The 19,670-nt window shown below is 40.5% G+C and overlaps 1 protein-coding gene across 2 annotated transcripts in view; it reads right to left on the reverse strand.

The window, feature by feature from the left end:
• Positions 1–19,670, reverse strand: part of hipk3b (homeodomain interacting protein kinase 3b) — a 40,136-nt gene that overhangs the window by 17,403 nt on the left and 3,063 nt on the right. For both annotated transcript variants that reach the window (XM_038700486.1, XM_038700485.1), the window contains exons 2-3: positions 11,633–12,923; positions 717–840 (exon numbers count right to left, since the gene is read on the reverse strand). In XM_038700486.1, the coding sequence (XP_038556414.1) occupies positions 717–840; positions 11,633–12,923 (1,415 nt within the window). The remainder of the gene's footprint in view (positions 1–716; positions 841–11,632; positions 12,924–19,670) is intronic.

Below are 19,670 nucleotides of genomic sequence, written 5' to 3' on the forward strand. Positions count from 1 at the left end.
TTTCCTATCAGTGCCGTCCTCATACAAAATCCCTTCAATATCCTTAAAATGGCACTAGTCCTGATCTCACACAGATTAAAATAATGATATTTCCAACTATGCACACGGTGACAATGTTGCATTCTTGTCCCATCTTCAAGCCATCTGTTCTAAACTCTGCTGAATGTTTCTGTCTGCCTTTTTTAAGGCTTCATCAGCTCCTCTTCCCAACTAAATCTTTGAAACTCTTCATTTGGGAGATTTGGATGACATCTCCTGCAAACTTCAACAGTGGGAGCCATGTCTGAGTCAATAACCTCAAGACAAGCCTGTAATAGAAAGCTGAAATTGAATGCAAACTAAAAAAAAAAACAAAAGCCCTGAACCCACTCCACTGTGAGCAGCCTTGATTGGAAAGAGTAGCGGACAATGGAAAACCTAAGCGAAAAGAAAGAATAAAAGAGGGACAGACAAGGAAAATAACTCGCTTGATGGAAAGAGAGGGTGTACCACGTACCAGAATGAGTGGGGGAACGGGAGTAGTGGGCTGAACTATGAGGAGATGGTACAGAGAGAAAGTAGCAGATGTTGGGATAAGTTGCATATAGAGCAGAAAGGAAAGGATAGTAGCAGGCTTATATGAGTGTAAGTGCAAACTTCGCCCCAAAAATAAAAATAAAAAAGATCTAAGAGCCAACTGCAGCTGAAAAGTGAGTGGCGATTAGGTGGTTGTTTACCTGGTCGTACTCCAGGGCCCCAGGGTAAAGGGGCCAGCCTAGAAAAAGTTCAGCTATCACACAGCCTAGGGACCACATGTCTATGGCTTCACAAAACGGCAATCCCAAAATAATCTCTGGAGCCCTGTGGAACAGACAAAACACACAACTGTTAGTCTAAGCTCACACAATAACAACATGTAATATGAAAACATTAAACACTCATATAGCACAGCAGAATTTCACATATGAAGATGGTCAAATAAAATGTTTTTGTGTGATCATTACAACCATTTATAGATCTCTGAACCAAACAATTTAAATTCATAAACCATCCACTAAACGCTGAAAATGTTTAAACCAAAATATAAATGTCTTGTGTAGCGCTGATATTTTTTTATGGTTATTACATTTAATTGTTTACATAGAAGTTATACAGTCAATTCATGCAACAACATCATCTTAAAAAAATGTTTTCTCATTTCACAGCTGATGCATGTATTGCTTTTTGGCTCTGTAGGCTGATGCTGATCTCTTGATCAAATAAATATCCATTATTAGAAATGTCATGGACTGTTGATGGCTACTCAGATGGGAATGTGTGGTACATGTGTAACGGTGCCAAGTGACTTGTAAGCCTGTGTGGAGTCGTCAAGCATCAGCAGGCTGAGTCAGTGGGTTAGCAGGTCAGCTAGGCCGGGATCAGACCTTCAACAGGCTGTTATAGCTGTACTAGGCTTATAGGAAATGAAAAGCATAGTCACTACTTCTTCGCCTACGTGCTGGCTCAGTTTTACTTCAAGTAACTCCACAATAGCACTGTAATACCATGTCACGGGGATGGCTAGTGGTGACACAAGCCTGTCAGCACAAATAAAGGTAAGACATGCTGACAACTGTCAAGAACTCTGTTTAGGACACACTGTGAAGCCTATAAACTGTGACTGTGCACGGACAGCATGATGTAGCCTGAGATCTTATCTCTGATACGTGTCTCTCTGCGCAGAAGTGGCCTAGAAGCTCATTAAAAGTCAATCAGACACAATGACTACCTCACACACAGACTGACAGTACATACCTATTCGACAAGTCAGGATGCTGCCTTTTCAGAAGATAATGATGCTTAGAACTGGCTAAAATGAGTTGAATATGTTTAGAAAACCTTCTGTTATGCAGCAACAGGGTTGGAGGATAATTCAACATTATTGTTTATAGTCATAATAGCTGTATCAATATAAATATATTGAGACTGTGCTGTGATAATTTTTCCATAGTAATTATGTCCTTACTGCCTACTGTGCGTAGATGATAAGCTCAGAATAACTCAGCCCTAAAATTACATTAGAGACACTTGAGTGACTGAGAGATATTGTTTCACTTCCGTTCAGCATATATTTAAGATATACCCGTACCAAACTATTTACCAACATGAAAGAATCCAGAGGATTGAAAATAATCTGAAGAACGACTAGGATAGGATTTCAAGACATTTAGGTAGAGTGACATCCTAAAATATACCAACCAAGGCAACCCTGCCCTTTCATACGGAGTGTCTCTAAAGTGATCCAGCAGACAATTACTCTCTGACGTCTTTCGAGCCATATGGGACTCAATGGTGTAGGACATATGGCTAGCAACAGCAAGCTTAAGACCTGCTAAAATAAGTTTTGGACAAATTTCTCACATGGTCAAAACAAATGCCAGCAACAGCTGGTGCAGTAGACAACATAGCAGTAGAAAACCAACCAGGCAGCTATGCCAGATATTTCAGCCTCACAGGCATGTCCTATTTATAAGGAACAGGTTTTCCCTGGTGGAGTGCACAGAGCGGAGAGAGAGAAGCTACACATAAACACACCGTGGCATTCATCAGGACACAGGGCTAATATAGGGATATACAGTAAGGCTGATCAGTGAAACTTGAGTAGTACTACAGGGCATCATCTATATGGTCTAGTAGTTAAGAGACTACTCTATATAGGCCTACTTCTATATAGGCCTCAATCTGCTTTTATTAATATCGTTCCCTATTTCCTAAAGTCACATTAAGACTACTAATTGGTCCTATGCAAACAGTTACTATGACAAAACAATTCAGTATTAAGGCCTCATCAGGGATCCAGTTTTCTTATCAACATGCTGCGTCAGCATGAAGGGCTGCACATTTCATTTCTTGCAGCATATGAAACATTTTTTAGATTTCCCTGGGCTGTTCAAAATCTAACAAAATGAAAGAAAAGACATCAACTGAAATTCATGATGCCAGTATCAGCTTAGGTAGTCACAGAAATCAAAATCTGTTTTATTTCAACAAAATACTGAAGACAGATCAGGAGAAGGAAGAGATGGAACATCCAGGAGTCACATTACGTTTAGCTCTTCCTCATTTGTTCATTCCACCAAAGATAAAGCAAGTGCCTATGGGTAAACGGAAGATAGGTACATTGTGTTAATTTTCTTTATATGCTTACCTTTCCCTGTTGGATGCACAATAGCAGTGCAACATGTAAAACACAAGAGAGAAAGAAAGAAACAAACGGAAAAAAGGTCTCTCTCATTTGGTTTTGGGGGTGGGGGGGTTACCATGGTTGCACAGCTCTGTCCTAATCAGCACAACCCAAGCCTCACCGACCTCCCATGAAACCAAATCTATTTTCTATCCTGAGGATATGATGTACAAGCTTAGGGGCCATTGAATGCTAGAGGATCATAAGCTTCTAGCATTCAAACCTGTTCACTGCCATGTGTGAAACCTCCAGATTAAACAGACAGGTACTACTAAACCATGAGCAAGGTGATGGACTTAAGCTGATGATACACGGGGCAACTTTGTGAGCAGTGTTGCTGGTGGCAAGCCCGACAATGTTTTGAACGGATAGCGGCGGGGTGGGTGGCAGAGTGGTGGGTGAAGGGGATTACAGTAGTAATCTTTTCTCATTACCATTCACGGCAACATTGCCCAGCACCACTGCTCTAAAAGTTGGTCCGTGTATCATCAGCTTAACATTCTGCTTTTTGTTGCCACATACCAAATACCAATTTTGGAATAAAGTTATGGTAGACAAGTTTAATGCACAGACAAAACTACAATTATTATGCAATGACCTGATGCTTCATATAGCTGCTCCCAAACAGGTAGTGATTCATCTAAAAAACACCTCAAGTTTTATGACCATGCAAAAAATAAGCTGTTAAAAATACAGAATACCACAATATGTAGCAAAAGTAATGGAAACTGGTACAGACAGTACAGGACAGATGGATCCAAAATGGATGTTGGCCTGTGTATGCTACATATCAGGATTATTATGGACTTTTCTCAAATGTATTATATTTAAGAAATATCTCATGCAACAACTACGGATGCATCAACGCATAATCGCTATATTTTTTTTAACCATCCTTCAAATGCAAATCAGTCTGCTTCTAATGCTTTAATGAGCTGAGGAAATATCTCCAAACATGTTTTTCCTCAGTCACAAGACAAGAAAGTGCACATCAGGCCTGTTCACTGACACAACTGCACTGTTCAAAGGTTGGAAATTAACGACTATGAGTGAGAGATGAGTTGTCTACAATATCACTGTGTTCACAGAACCTCATGTGTTATTGGTGAAAAACACTTCCAGAGGCAGTAGAGAGGAAAAAGACATCTTCAAAGAACTTGTCAGACGCTCTTTTCAAAACTTTCCTCAGTTCACAGCTCAATTCTACAGTTACAACCTTCTTGTGAATACGCTTTTCAACAACATTTAGGCTGACATGATGCAGCAAGTAACATTTGGTTTTGGTGAGGTCACTACACAACAAGGCCTGACCGAGAATAACAAACTCTGCATTGGCTGCTGGCTTGTCTTTAATCGAAACCACCACTAACAAACCCATATGCACAATGCTGAGCACAGCAGTAACAGTACAGGCCCACACCACTGTGCCAAGTATAACCCGCCCACACTGCAGGTATGATATTCAGCAACAATAACAAAAAAAAAAAAACAACAGGCAGGAGCGATGCTAAGAATTGGTTGCCATTTTGTCTCCTCACTGCCTGAAGCGTCCACTATATTTTACTGCTCCTTTGTGGATATGCTCTGACCAATGAAAACAAGTCTTTCCCTGGTCAACAAGTTCAGCAGTTTGCTCCTTCACCTCAAACAGCTGCTTCCCTTCCTCCACCCATCTCTTCTGTTCCTCTCTCTCTGTTTGTCTGTCTGTAAAACACAAAGAGGCTGAGGCACAAGGCAATGTTAGTTCGGTAGAACCAACAAAAACATGTTGCATGGTGAGATTATAAAGACACTTATGGTACATGTGGACTAATATTGTTCACCCAGAGGTTCAGAAGAACTCCTCAAACACTGGACCCAAACATCCTGATATCCTAAATCAGGCCATGGAACATTACAACGCGCTTCTTTAACCTAGGCTGCATTTTTCTTCACTATTTATAAATTCAATTGAACACTTGCTATATTTTAGTTAGTTATGTTCTGCTAGCCCTATTGTTTCTCCAGTTGCTTTGGAACAACAGAAACAGTCTTTCATAAGAATTGAAATAAAAAAGCTAAAAAAGTTAAGCTAAAATAATACAGCACCAAGTGTGTCAAAAGTCCTCTCATAGTAAGGCTGCCAAGCTTTGCAAACTGTCCAAACTCTGAACAAATCCAATTTTACTTAAGACCGTACTTAATTTAACATGTAAATATGACAATTTTGGAATTGCTGGAAAGTGGGTTCCCTCTGCTTCCAGTATTTGTGTCAAGTCAGGCTAAATATATCCCAGACACATCTCCATACTGTACTCTGTACTGCACAGATACAAAATTGATAATCTTCTGAACAAGAATATTTGCCAAAATGTCAGTGTTCCTTTGATATGCAGGTGTTGTTTTCCAGTTCTTATTTTTATCTCACCTGAAAAAAGAAAAGTGCAGACATCTTATTCTTTGCAAGAGGGGCCATGGCAGGACAGAGAAATTATCCATCTCTATTTCTTATTCATGGCCATTATCTCACACTCCAGAAATAGTCCTCTGATCCTCCCTGCTCTGTCCTCGAAAGAGCGTACCAAGAGTAAAGTGGCATCCTACCAGCTCACACAGAGATCAGCAAATAAGGGTGGCCACACATTGGTGGGGTGGGGTGGGGGGGGGGGGGGGGGACAGACACAGGTCTTTTAGCAAGCTTGTTCTGAAACTCATTTGGGCTACACTGCAGTTGGCATGAGCTCAGCCACAAAGACAAACTGACTAACATGGTGACTTCATGTTAGAAGAACGGAGCTTTACCGCACGTCTCTTCCAGGAACTGTAATTCCACACAATCTCAGAGCACTCTGCATTATTCAGTGGAACACAGAGGCAGCGTGGCAAAGGCGGAGGGAGCACTTGCAAGGATAAATGGTTTTACAAACATTTTACAGATGTTAACCATTCAATGTGCTGACATGGAGCCTGTGTGGAAAAAAACAAAAGAAAAAAGAAAGTTCAGGTGGACTGAGCATCTTCTCTACAGTTTTACTGTTTGAATCAATCTATTTGATATATTACAGCTGCAACCACTGCATCGACGCTCTGGACAAGTTAACAACAACCACTGCATGGGGGTAAAACATACATGGGTGATGTTAGGGGTTTTTAAAAATAAATAAATAAATAAATAAATAAATAAATAAATAAATTAAAAAAAAAAAAAAAAGGTAAAACAGATATCGTTTAAGATTTTACAATACCATTACCAAAACCAGTACCCCCTTTGCTTAAAGTGATACCGATACCAACAGAGTACGCGTACAGGGTCGCGGGGGGCTGGAGCCAATCCCAGCTGGCATCTGGTAAAAGGCGGGATACACCCTGGACAGGTCGCCAGTGCATCGCAGGGCCACACATAGACAAACAACCCCTCACATTCACACCTAAGGACAATTTTAGAGACACCAATTAACCTAACCTGCATGTCTTCGGATAGCAGGAGGAAGCCGGAGCACCCGGAGTGAAGTTGAATTTTTCAACTGTTACATAAAGATATTGGGAAATTGTATCAGATTACTCCTCATCCATATTAAGTCATCTGACTGGTGTGTTCACTGTCACTTTACCTGGTCCGCTCTAGTAAAATATCGACAGTGTCGCGACTTTTAACTGTAATCACCGCGTTTCTCTGACAAATGCTACAATGACGAAGTAAAGTGTATGTATGGGAAACACTGAATGAACCTGTTTTTTCTTTTTACAAGTCTTTAACAGTGTTGACCACTGTCTCCCCCTCCATCTTGTTAGAGACTTTGTGAGTAGACGGCTGCGTGTAGACGCAGAGAGAGGGGCGGGGCTGCGCGGTATTGTCCAATTTCAAATCTCTTTTGATATTATAATCGGGATACCTCATATCCTACTGATAAACTAAGATGAAGTGTTCTTTTATAGAGATTCCTTAACTGCTCTAGTAAATGTAGCAGTAATGACATAAAGTGCATCTAAATAAGTTGTGGAAAAGTTCTTTGTTCTTTTCTCAGGAAACCTTTGCAGGTGTTTTGAGTTAATTAGCTGATTAAAGCTCTCCTCATGTTGATATTTCTGTATACTGACATGTAGCTCTAAAATACATTTTGATACTGAAGTTTTGATTTCCATGAGCTATAAGCCATAATCATATAAATATTTTACTTTATGTACTGTATACCTAATCTAGAATATATGAAAGTTTCTTGTCCATGATATTAAAATTTTTTAGACACATGCATCAAAACAATATGATGGTGTAACACAGAAATATCATTTATATCTGGAAATATGAAACAGTGTATGTCACAAGGCCCTGGTGATGGGTATGTGACACCAATTGGCACAACAAAGAGTTGTCATCAGCCATTAGCCTTCAGCATGTGAGCACACACCTGAAAACCTTAAAGTTGCTTCTGTCTCAGATCCAACATCAAGTCAAAAAAACTTCAATAATAATCAATAAGGATACCGATTTGGCACTGCATCAAAGTGGATAGAAAACAATCATATCTTGTTAAAAAAAATACAAGATGTTGCAAAAAAAAAAATCATCATAATGAGAACTAACCTTGATACACAATTTAGGTGCTCTCTAATGGATGCTACTTTGGCCATATAAATACCTTAAAACACTCATTACTAAGCCAAAGCAGTACACAGTTCATAAAATGGGAGATGCCCGTGTGCCCACAAGTTCCTACTCACACAAAACGTTTCTTAGACTGTCTGGGGGATTATGTGCTCCTTCTGTAAAAATGCCAGACCTACTTTTCAGTGCAAAGTTAATCCAGTAGCCCCAGTCCAAATATTCCACATGTGAAGAGGAGAATGAACTATAAGCTTGTGGATTACAAAGAGGTCCTGGTCCAGTACTGTTCAGTGTGGAATTGTTGCATAGGAACACAAACAGAAGTATTTACTGTAATAGTGCTATTGAATGACTAATGCAATACAGCTTTAATATGTGGTAACATTAAAAAGAGAAATGACAGGAGGACTCTCCATTTGCACATCCAAATAATTCACTATAAGGTTAGACTTAGGAACAGCCAGAAGGGCCCTGATCTGAGGCGGTGCTCTGGCTCATAGGGGAACAGCAATTCAGCAATATAACTGGGAGCTAAACCATGAAGTTCTTTAAAAGGTACTCAGTTAAAGCAATTCTAAAACTTGATGGGATACCAGTGAAAAGAAGCTAAAACAGGGCCAATATGATCTCATCTTCTAACATTTGTCTAAAGCTGAGCAACTGTGTTTTGTACTAAAGGCATGCATTTTTTGTCTTAACTCTGAATACAATGAATTACAATAAACCTAACAGATGATAAAAAAAAGCATGTATGACTCCAGTTAAAGTTGAAAGAGAAAAGAGCTGATTTTTAGATGATCCTCAGTTGATAACATGAGTTAACGACTTTTGTAACAAATGTAAGATCACTATTGAATATATCACACCTAGGATTCTGGCAGCAGGTTCGACAAAATAATACTTACTCGAAACATAAACAAATACTAGACCAGAAACTTAATAAAAGGAAATTAAGGTTTTGATTTCAAGTTGGAAACTGTACCCAAAAAAATGGTACAAATATGGTAATTTTTACAAAAGTGAGCTCCAAGGGCTGAGAGCTGACAGTGCAAACCAGGGTGGCAAAAAACAAGCAGCCTCTGGCCAAATGCTTGTAAATTGTGGAAGCGGCTGGCGCATCTGTCAAACTTATTGGTTTGAGTGGCTGATAGATTTGAGCTATCCACCAGCCACTTTAGATTACCTGCCAACAAATATTTAGTGCAGCACACATAACCAAACACACAGACACAAATGGACATATGGAAATCAAAACGGCTGACGTTAGAGCTGATTGACCTTGAAAGAGTAAGTGAGACCTCTCTAGTATTTCAATCTGTCCTTATTTCATTCTGGCTGCCTATGTGCTTCACCATCTATAGAAGTCAAAGCCCACTGGCCAGCATCCCATGAGCTATTTTAAGCAACCCTTCACTGTTAGCCTCAGCAACGCTGTTCCCTCACAGTATGCTTTGCATACTCCAGTCTGCAAGGGGGTACAAACTACAGAGGAACAACATTTTGTCAAAGCATTTTTCAGTTATCAGTGTTTTCAACAACTTTGCCCTGACAGTAGAATCAAAATCAGAAATAAATCAAAATAAGTCCATAATGAATCTACATGAACTTTCCCTCTGTTCACCGTCTATGGAAAGTATTATTGTACAATTTAACTGGCAAAACAGAAGCATTTTACATATGTATGTGCACTGGCATAAATAACTTTGACTTTCGACTTAAGTATCAATTGTTTGTTTAGTTCAGGATGAAATGGTTTGCCACATAAGTCACTCATTTATGGAACAATCTTCCATCTGTGAGCAGTTAAACATGCAAGGAAAAGTGAACCTGAGCCTTCTTCTCTGACACAATAAATAATGGTGCAAATGATTTGTGACCAGAGAGACTTTATCATCATTCTGCTCAAGTCAGCAATGGTACTGATGTAAATTGTACGAAAATACAATTCCATGCAAGATCTGGGAGAAACTGCTGGTCACCAAAGCTTGTGCTTGACAGAACTGAAACAGAGTTGAAGCAGCTGCACCGTTCACTTCCAACAGCAAAGTACAACAGTTCTATTTTGAGCAACATCCTGAAACAAGCGCATTTACTACAAAGTGACAATATTCACAAGAATGATGATTTGATATTTTTCCATAAATTTCCATAAAACTATGTACAAGGAAAGGGTCAAAGCAAGTACTGTCTTCTCACTTTAGTCAGTGAGAAGTATCTACAGTAAATGCAAATACAGACAGACATCCAATCATCGACAGTATTTTAAATGTCATGTAAATTTCTTTCACTAGAACAGCCAGCACTGACCTGAATGTGGCTCATAAATCCTGCGCCCTTCTTCCCAGCCATAGAGTCCAAGGTTTAAGACAAAAAGCACTAACAATATGTGCCACAAATTCACGTGTCTTAACCTTTCCATTTAAGTAGATTCTCCACTTGGTCAGATATTCTTGGCATACTGTGCCATGCTGTAGGAAACGGTGGTCAGAAAACCGTAATATGCAGCCATTTCTATTAATAAAGGCACATCATCTCATCTTATCTATTAGCATTTGCTTAGGACAAGGACAGCACATGTCGCTACATCTGACATGCTCTTTCAGAGCCATTCCTCCATTGCATAGGTTCATTGAATGTCCAAGTATAGACCTAAATTTACTTTTTCAATGTATGCTGGGCAAATACTCAAATAGTCACAGTTCATTCCTTTTGCCTTGGGAAAGGTCCAAGGAAGGTATGATGATGTAGCTAGTGAGTCAGCTATGATATGACTTGGTTGAATCTCTGAGTGGCAAGAAGTTCTTCACTCAAAGTTGACCATGAAAACTCTGTGGGACCATGGAAATGTCACATCATGGTTTTATTTGGTTAAACTGTAAAGACATGGCAACGTAATTTATCTACAATGTAAACAGAAAACAGAGCAGCTCTACAGCTTCCTCAAGTTTGTACCATTTGTTCTCATTTTCACACTTTTTCTTTTTTTTTTTACAGTGCCAAAACAATCGACTCTTTATGACACATACCCAAACATACATCCATGCACATGTTCAAAAGCTTGTGTAAATTACTGTCAGCTCCCTTCTCTTCTTATCATCTCAGACTTTATGCAAACCAGCAAAAGGTACAAACCAAACAGTGAACTGGGTCACTCCTGCCTCTTATGCAACCTGTTTTTTTTTTGTTTTTTTTTTAATCAAACCAACACACTCATAACATAATGCCAGAAGTAATTTGTCCTGCTGGTTTTCCTAGAGCACATCCAAGACCATCAGAAACACAGGCGTCCTTCTAAGATAAACATTAGGTAATGTACCTACTGCCATGTCATGCCCTTGAAGCTGTAACAGCATACTTGGAATGGCATTTGGGAATTTTTCTCCAAGCCTTTCTTAACTTAATCTTAAACTGTTCATTCAATGTATTAGTGTCTTCAAATATCTATTTTTTTCATTTTAACACAATCTCTGTACATCTTTTTAACTGCCAAGGCCTGAGCAGCTTCAACCTGAATGCAAATAAAACCAGACAGTCAATTAAACATGTATTTTTTGGTTTTCAAGTCTTGCAGAAAACAATTTTCCCAAGGCAGTAGGGACATGACCAGTCAGTCTGCAGTCTGGTAGTAAACACATCAGGGTTAAATCTGAAGAAAAAAAAGTCTGTGGTATGTGGCTCCTAAATAGGCAGGATGTTGTGCAGTATGGGAGACATTTCCTTGTTTTGCTAGAGGAAGGACATTTTTGTACACCAACTTTGGCGGTCAGGACACCAACGGTGTAGTCTGAAATGCACTGAACTCAAAGCTGCTTTTCTTTTCATAAATCTCTCTCCTTTTTTGTACTTACCTATAGTACCGAGACTGGAGGTACGTGGAGCACACTGCTTTCGACACATGACTTGCTGAGCCAAAGTCTATCACCTTCACCCTATAGGGCTGCCTCACTGGGTCCACCAGCATTATGTTCTCCGGCTTGAGATCTGCATGAATCAGACCCATGCTCTTCAGCTTTTTCAGAGCTGTAGCTACCTGCTGTAGCACAGGCCTGATCACTTTCAGGGGCAGCGGGCTGAACTTATTCTGCTTCAGGAAATCATACAGATTCTGCTCTAGCATCTCAAACACCAGGCAGGTGTGGCTGCGGTGCTGGAAGCATTCAAAGGCTCGCACCAGGTTGTGCTCATCTGCATTCTCCCCACTCAGGCGAGCAAGGATGCCGACTTCGATTTGACCCTGCCGTGCATATGAAGGGTGGTTCTTCAGGATCTTCACAGCAACTACCTCACCCGTGCCCCTCTTCCAGCACTTTACAACCTGGCCGAATGTGCCACGCCCCAAAAAATCCAGCACTTCATAAGTATTCTTCATAGAGCACAGGACTTCATGCTGTACTACCTGATAGTCCCCATCCCCACCTCCTGTCCCTCCTGCTGCACCTACACCCTGTTTGGAGGGCCCCCCTCCAGCCCCCACTGCCACAGGCACAGTCATTGTTGCATTCCCCACATTTGTCGTTTGCAACATGGCAGGCAACATTGAGAGTTCCTCCACAATCTGCATGGTGCTCCCTCGGTTATCCAGCTCCTCACTTTTACGTTTCAGCCCACATCGCTGAGAGCTGTCAGCTGAGTTCAAACCTCCACAGTTCTCTTCTCTGTCACCGTCCTCCTCACCACCTCCCTCACCTCCTCCACTGCAGCCCTCTCCCCTTCCCCCTCCTCCTGCCCCTGTTGCTCCACTGCTGCCCCCACTTGCTGTGTCTGTCTGCTCCTGCTTCTTGCCCTGCGAGTGGACAACCCCTGCGTCCTTTCGCTGCTGGGCCGCAGCTGGGCCTGGTCCTCCTCCCTTTTTACTGGGCTGCTGTCTCTGTACGCCGCGCACCACCACCGTCTGCACCGGATACTCTTGTCTTCCACGCACTTTCACGCCCACCGCCAAGTCTCGGCTCGCGAATGAGTGGGCTTGTTTTGTTGGGTGCACAATGCCAAGGGTTCTGCTGTTCAGATAAGTCCGCGGGTGTGACCTCTCATGGTACACACAGCTGCTGGGCTCAACTTTGAGTTTCTTCACACTGCTAAAGGCACTTGTCTGGGTTTGATAGATGTGTGGTGGGTAGACCAAGACTTGTGAGGCCATACCTGCAGAGAAAGAGAATAAAGCAATAGGTCATTAGTTTGGATCCTCAACAAACAACTGGTTTAGCATGTTATATAAAACAGTGCCATTTAAAAAAAAAAAAACAATACTGAAGAACTGTGGAAAGTGTTATGTAGCACACTCATACTTAACTCAGTTGAAAAAACAAAGATCAGTTCAGATCTGTTTTCTTGTTTTTGTTTGCTCAAGGCAAAGGGTGAGTTTAAGTTACTAAACAGCTGGCCCCCAATCCCATTTTGTTGTTTTAATTCCTCCTACTTATTGACATCCCAACTAGTAGTGTCCTACAAGCACAAGCCCACCCGTCACCCCAACCACATAGGCAAAATGGATCAGTGAAAGAGAACGTGCTGCTCTGAAGTGCTTCAGAACACCTTCACCATTCTGTCCAATCCACTGCAATCCCACCAACACCTCCACACTATAGATGACTAACTTCTCAAAGGTTTGCCTGACCTTTTCCTGCCATTTCCATGCATCCTACAGCAGGTCTCTAGGCAACCAATAGAGAGGGAAAGACGATAAGAGACAGACAAAGAGATGAAAAAAAGTCACAAAGCATCATCGGGCCCACGTTTCCAATTACCTTAGACATGGTTTATTTCTCCCTCTTCCCCCATCGTGTGTGTGTGTGTGTGTGTGTGTGTGTGTGTGTGTGTGTGTGTGTGTGTGTGTGTGAGGGAGGACAAAGCACTTCATGCTCATGGAGGCCTTCACATCATGCTGAAATATTCTAAAACTAATTATGTGTAACAGAAAAAGAGCAATGAAGTAAAATAACATGTTTCATGATGCTGGCCATCTTGAAAATCCATATTCAAAACTGGCACAGTGACCTTATCAGATACTGTGTGCCATTCTGGACCTACTTTCATTCAGGCGCACATTCACTGCGACACAAGCAGCTCATCCCCCAAAAGGTTTTAATACTTTAATCAACAGTGCATTTACAGAACCATGTTATACATAGGTATAAACCAAATCAGACAAATCTTAATCAATGTATTAAGTGCTATGTATAAACAAGCTATTTTAATGCCTTTTCTCAAACTGATTCAAAAATGGTCAAATCAACTGTACTTATATAATGCCTTTCTAGTCGTCCGACCACTCAGATGTCTAATACACCCCATTCATACACTAATGGCAGAGGCTACCATGCAAGGTACCAACTGCTTATCAGAAGGAAACTAATCATTCCACAATTTGGTTCAATATTTTGCCCATGGACACTTCGGCACACGGGCTGGGGGAAGCCAGGAATTCAACCACCGAAGCAGCCACAGCTGCCCCAGAAAAAGTGAATTCCTCGAAAAAGACACACAAGTGATTCAGGTTTGGGCTGTAGTCTTCCTAAAATAAATATCCCTGATGGAAAACACACTTGTGTTGTGATAACACTAACACTGTGAGCCACCCCTTAGACCCTATTCTGAGCAGCATGAAAAGGTCAGCCTATTCCCTTGACAGCTCTTTGCACAATTTCTCCTGTGTTACTGTTTGGTGGCACTGTTTACCATCTTCCCTACTGAAGAAACACTTTATCAAATGATCCCAAGCGGGGCTCAAAAGGGCAACCATTTTGGACATGAATGAAAACAAAACTGGAAGTGCTTCATGGGGAAACTGAAATTGGCCACACCTACAAATAAGTGTCCTGGCTGTCCAGTCTGAAAGCCTACCTCAGTGTCACAAACATCTTCATCCAATATAGCTAAAAAGATATGCAAAGGTGCTCACTAGACTGTAAGTTAAGAATTAATTGTTACAGTAACTGGCTGTGGCTTTTCTGTGTGGAGGTTGCATGTTCTCCCTTTGCCAGCATGGGTTTTCACAGTGCAAGTATGTATGCGAGTCTTTATGCATTAGTCCTGAAACAGACAGTACCCCATCACTCGTCCAGTATGTGCTGGGATTTGCTTAAATGTTGTTAAGGCAGTTTCTGACGCACCTACATTTTTGGGATCTAACAAGACTAAAAGCAATTTCATGTGAGTGCAACAGTGCCTGTATTTAATACATTTGAAAGGAAGGTACAAACTGCCAAGTGTTGCGCAGAGATCCCTGCTCGTATCGTTGCGAGGAGACACAGGCATAATGAAAGAAGACATAGAGAAATTAGAAATATTATAATAAAATATATATATTCTTCTATATCCAATATGTAAAAATAAAATTATTTTATTTATTATTCTATATCAATTGAATTTTTTTTAAGCTTTGGCAATACTGTTGTAAAATTCATGCCAATAAAGCAAATTTGAATTGAACTGAGAAAGGGTTGTTTCAACCTGACTTCTTTTCTCCGTGAGATAGAAGATCTCGCGGCGCTGCGGAGAGCACCCAGCTGCAGTAGTGCATGGATCACGTGTACTGTTCACAGCTCGCCAGTCGTAATAGCGACACAACCCATTGTAGGGTACCAGAGAGAGAATGGGTAGTTGGGTCGTACAGGGCTAGGGACAGGAGATCACGGAGCTACCGGGCACGCTGCAGAAGGTCGGTGATCGTTCCCTCTGGCAGGATGATTTTACACATGATCCATGATGTTATAGAAATGAATGACAAAAAGCATACTGTCAATATTTTAGAGACCCTTAAACAGTTACTGAAACATATGGAATCGACACAATGCAAGCTTAAAATATAACTGTCTGGCCAATACCACATACTGGGTTTGTGTTTGATTCTCAAGATAGTTTTGGTGTTTCTCTTCCCGCACAGGTGTTTGCTTATTAACAACGCAATTAACAAAGTAAAAACTTAACTACACGGCACAACTATAGCCACACCATATGGGGGCCCAAGAGCTGTGTTGTATGCATTTTCAAGTATGCGCTTGCTAATAGAGATTGATAACAGAATAAAGCATAAAAGGCAAGTTGAAGAAATGTTCATTAACCTTAAATTTTTTAGATATGGCAGAGCCAAAGTATTTTTCATGCCATCCACACGAAATACTACACTTAATACGATCAGTTTCATCTCAGTAGCTGGGGAATGGAGATGTTAATTGGCTGGTCTGGAGATGGAGAGCATGCTGTCTGGTGCCAGAGTCCCTAGATAGACGGAGCATGCACTTGGACCACTCTCACTAACTCAGCAATCAAGATGTCTAGATTTGAATACCATCTTAGTGTAATACAACACAGAACATTTCATTTAAAACAAAACTTAACTTTGGCATCAGTTAATTTCCCTGGCTACACAAAAAGAATCACTTAATGGTCGGGAGAAGCCTGACACAAGGATGTGAAGTAGACTGCCTTTGTTGATATAAAAAGGCAAAAGAATAGCAGCTGCTGCTATGATTGCCATCTGAAGCCAGATACTCCCCTGGTCGGCCGTGAGGCTCCTTCTGTGGCATCGCATTACCTTCAAAGCTTTAGAACCTTTCCAGCAACCTTGAGCTGGGAAGTAATTGGTCACAGTTGAACTTTTGACCCTGGCCTACTCAAAATTAAATTGTGAAGAAAATAAACACTAAACACCTGTCCACAATGAACAAAAGATACTGACTGACAAAACAAAAGTGCACAAAGACACAGCAATAACATAAATAGGAGAGAGGACAAACAAGTATATCTTCAAGTTATAATTTAACTATGAAGATATACAGTACGTGTACAGGACAAAGTTGTGCACCAGTTTAGCATAAGTTTGTACCTGACAAGTAGGTAGTAATTATCTAATGAACATTACTTCCTATAAATTCAGCTAATGCTAACAAATGTTTGCAGCCAAAAAACAAAAAACAAAACAACATACTGTGAGCTTTCCTGCTCAGCTTCTAGACAAGAGTCTAAAGCACAGGGGGCATGTTTGCTAGTGCCAACCCACTTTACTTTTCCAGCAGTTGGGACTTGAGAAGCTGAGAAGCTGATTTTTGCTGTGATCTGTACCAAACATGCACAATTCCTCACGTCTAGAGAATATGATTTATAGTTGGGGGCATCCCTGTACCACCACAATGCTTCCATTTATAAAGCATGTTGTGATACATTTTACCTTTGAAATTGCAGCTCCTGTGATGTGGATATTTCACTTGGCAATATTGCGATTTCAATAACATTTAAATTTATTCAGCCTAGAAGACGGTCGGCTAATGTTAACATTAGGTCATTCATTTGGCTGAGCAATACCAGCAAAATGACGAATTTAGTATGCCTGCTGAGAATTGCATGAAAACGCATTAAAGTTCTGCTTTTAAACGCTATACTATTCTTTGTGGGGTTCATCAATAGTGATAAATGATCAGCATATATTTAATGAACGGTAAGATTCGTTAATATATTATTACACTTAGTAAAAAGTAGGCTACCATTTCATGAGATTCAGCAAAAACATGCGGCGTTAAACAACGTTCAAACAACATAAACAGCAAAGTGTCCTAAAAAGGACCTTAATAAGTGAATGCATAATTCCGCAAAACGGATGTTGTAGGCTACCTGTCGAGATTTGCATCCACCTCTTTTCTCAGTATAGAGAGCCTAAGTCCGTCCCCTTCTGGTGGACCACCATGGGTCCATATTTCGGAAAAATATTGTACGGTAGTCAATGGCAGGAGAGAACAAATATTTTAATCCCGTTTGAATTATGCCCTGAATTACACATATGCTCTTTGTCGATTTAAAAGATACTTTTTAAATTAAAGAAGTTCGTAGTTTGATGTAAAACTGTTGAGATATAAGACTGTGACCACAAACCCAAAAGTCACATATGTGACGTCGTAACTTTCTCTGTCAATGACGTGAAGCTAACGTTACTGAAGCGAACATCAAAACACTTACATGAGAGGATGATGTGATAAAAGTGCCAGGAGTCATTGGATTAAACACATCAGGTGAGATATATTTCTGAGTGGAACATAGCTACATTATCTAGCTAGTAGCAAGAAAGCAATGAACATTAGCTAGCTTTACCGCGCTAACATGTTGGTGACGTATATTGTGCGAGACGAGAGATGTAGTTCACTGAGCGGTTTCACACAAAACGACATGTAACTTTACTGTTTTACAACAAAATGCGACTTTCTTGACTTGCAAAATTCTATTTTAAATTGACCAACATCATATGTGTAATTCAGAGTTCAATTCTAACGGGTTGTTTCTCGCAATTGACTACCGCACATAATTTTTCCAAAATAAGGTCCCATGAGCCGGAAGCGGAAGTGAGTGACTTAGGCTCTCTATAAAAGAACGTTACCTCCCGCGAGGTGTATGCAATTCACGGCAGGCATGCAACATTTGCCACAACACCTGCACTGCAAAACATCAGTAGACCTTGTGGGAGCAAGGCCTGATCATTGTTCTAAGCTCACGCAGTCTACCGGAGGTAGATTGTGTCTGACTTGACGGCGCAGTTTTTATTTCCCTATCTATCAAGTAAGCAAAAGTCAGCCAGTTATCTCAAACGCACCTGTTGACTATCAGTTATACAACTTCGACGGCTGTTTTCCAAAGTTAACATAGCTATCCTTATTAGCTAGGCTACTTATATGCTTGCTAATAACTGTTTTGAAGATGGATGTTAATCTACCTGGGCGGCCCGCCCAAGTAAAGCCTATGTATGGGAAACACTGCACTCACTACAGTAAACGAGTCCATCTCTGGAGATTGTCATACCATTTCTGATATCCAACTCCAACTTTATTTGTAAAGCACATTTAATAAAAACAACCAAGTGGACCAAAGTTATGTCAATACTGATACGCAAGAATGTTTGTTGCTTCGCATCTATGACACACTGTTCTTGTTTTGATTCATATTCTTTATTGTTTATAAAGATTAAATATGACAGTTAACTTTATTATCCTGTTATGATTTGATAACTGCTAATAAATAAAACAATTTGTATTGGGGAATGTAAACCGTTACTTCGTGCAAGATTTTTTTCTTTGTATTGGGCAAGTGAAAAAAATGCATTAATACTGAACCCTGCATCTTCGCTAGTGCTCAATTCAGATGATGATACCAAGTGCAGACTGTTACAGTGGAAATGAAAGCACCTACTTTAGTTCCTCTCCGCTTCCTGCTATTGCTATCCCTTGAGCGTTAAACATGGGTTGCTGTCTTAACTCACAGTGCCCTGCCTGTGTCTCGTGAAAATGATCTTCTATGCTCATGAGATAAAAAGCCCCTCTATTTTCTAAAGAATGTGATCACATGGTAATTTAACTGAACTTATGACTATAAATAAATAAATATTTTCCTTGTAGGATTTGCTCCTGTGTGCAGGCGATATACTGTACAGTTGACTGTTATGCAGGTGAATGCATTTGTGGTCATCAAGTGAATGCATTTTACATTAAATTAATTCATTTAGCTGACGCTTTTATCCAAAGCGACTTACAATTGCTATTTATGTCAGAGGTCACACGCCTCTGGAGCAACTTAAGTGTCTTGCTCAGGGACACATTGGTGGACATGTTACACTGGGGAGTTGAACCCTCACACCAAAGGCATGCGTCTTATCCACTGCCCCATCGCCACACCATTTTGCATTCAAAGCCACCAGTCTATTACCTCTATAACACATAACAATTGTCACCAAGTTGCATACACTGAAATACTACACGCTCCAACAAGCGAATCGATCAGCAAAGCATTGCTCATAAGAGTCACACCAACTGTCACACTTCTCATCAAAACAGCCACGACACCGTAGCAGAGTAAACTGTTTTACCTTAAATCAGATATTTTTCTCACCAGTTTCTGGACACAAGCATC

This window comes from Micropterus salmoides, unplaced genomic scaffold, assembly GCF_014851395.1.
Source record: "Micropterus salmoides isolate LMB-PRFRI ecotype aquatic unplaced genomic scaffold, ASM1485139v1 Ms_hic_scaffold_6, whole genome shotgun sequence".
Lineage (NCBI taxonomy): Eukaryota > Metazoa > Chordata > Actinopteri > Centrarchiformes > Centrarchidae > Micropterus > Micropterus salmoides.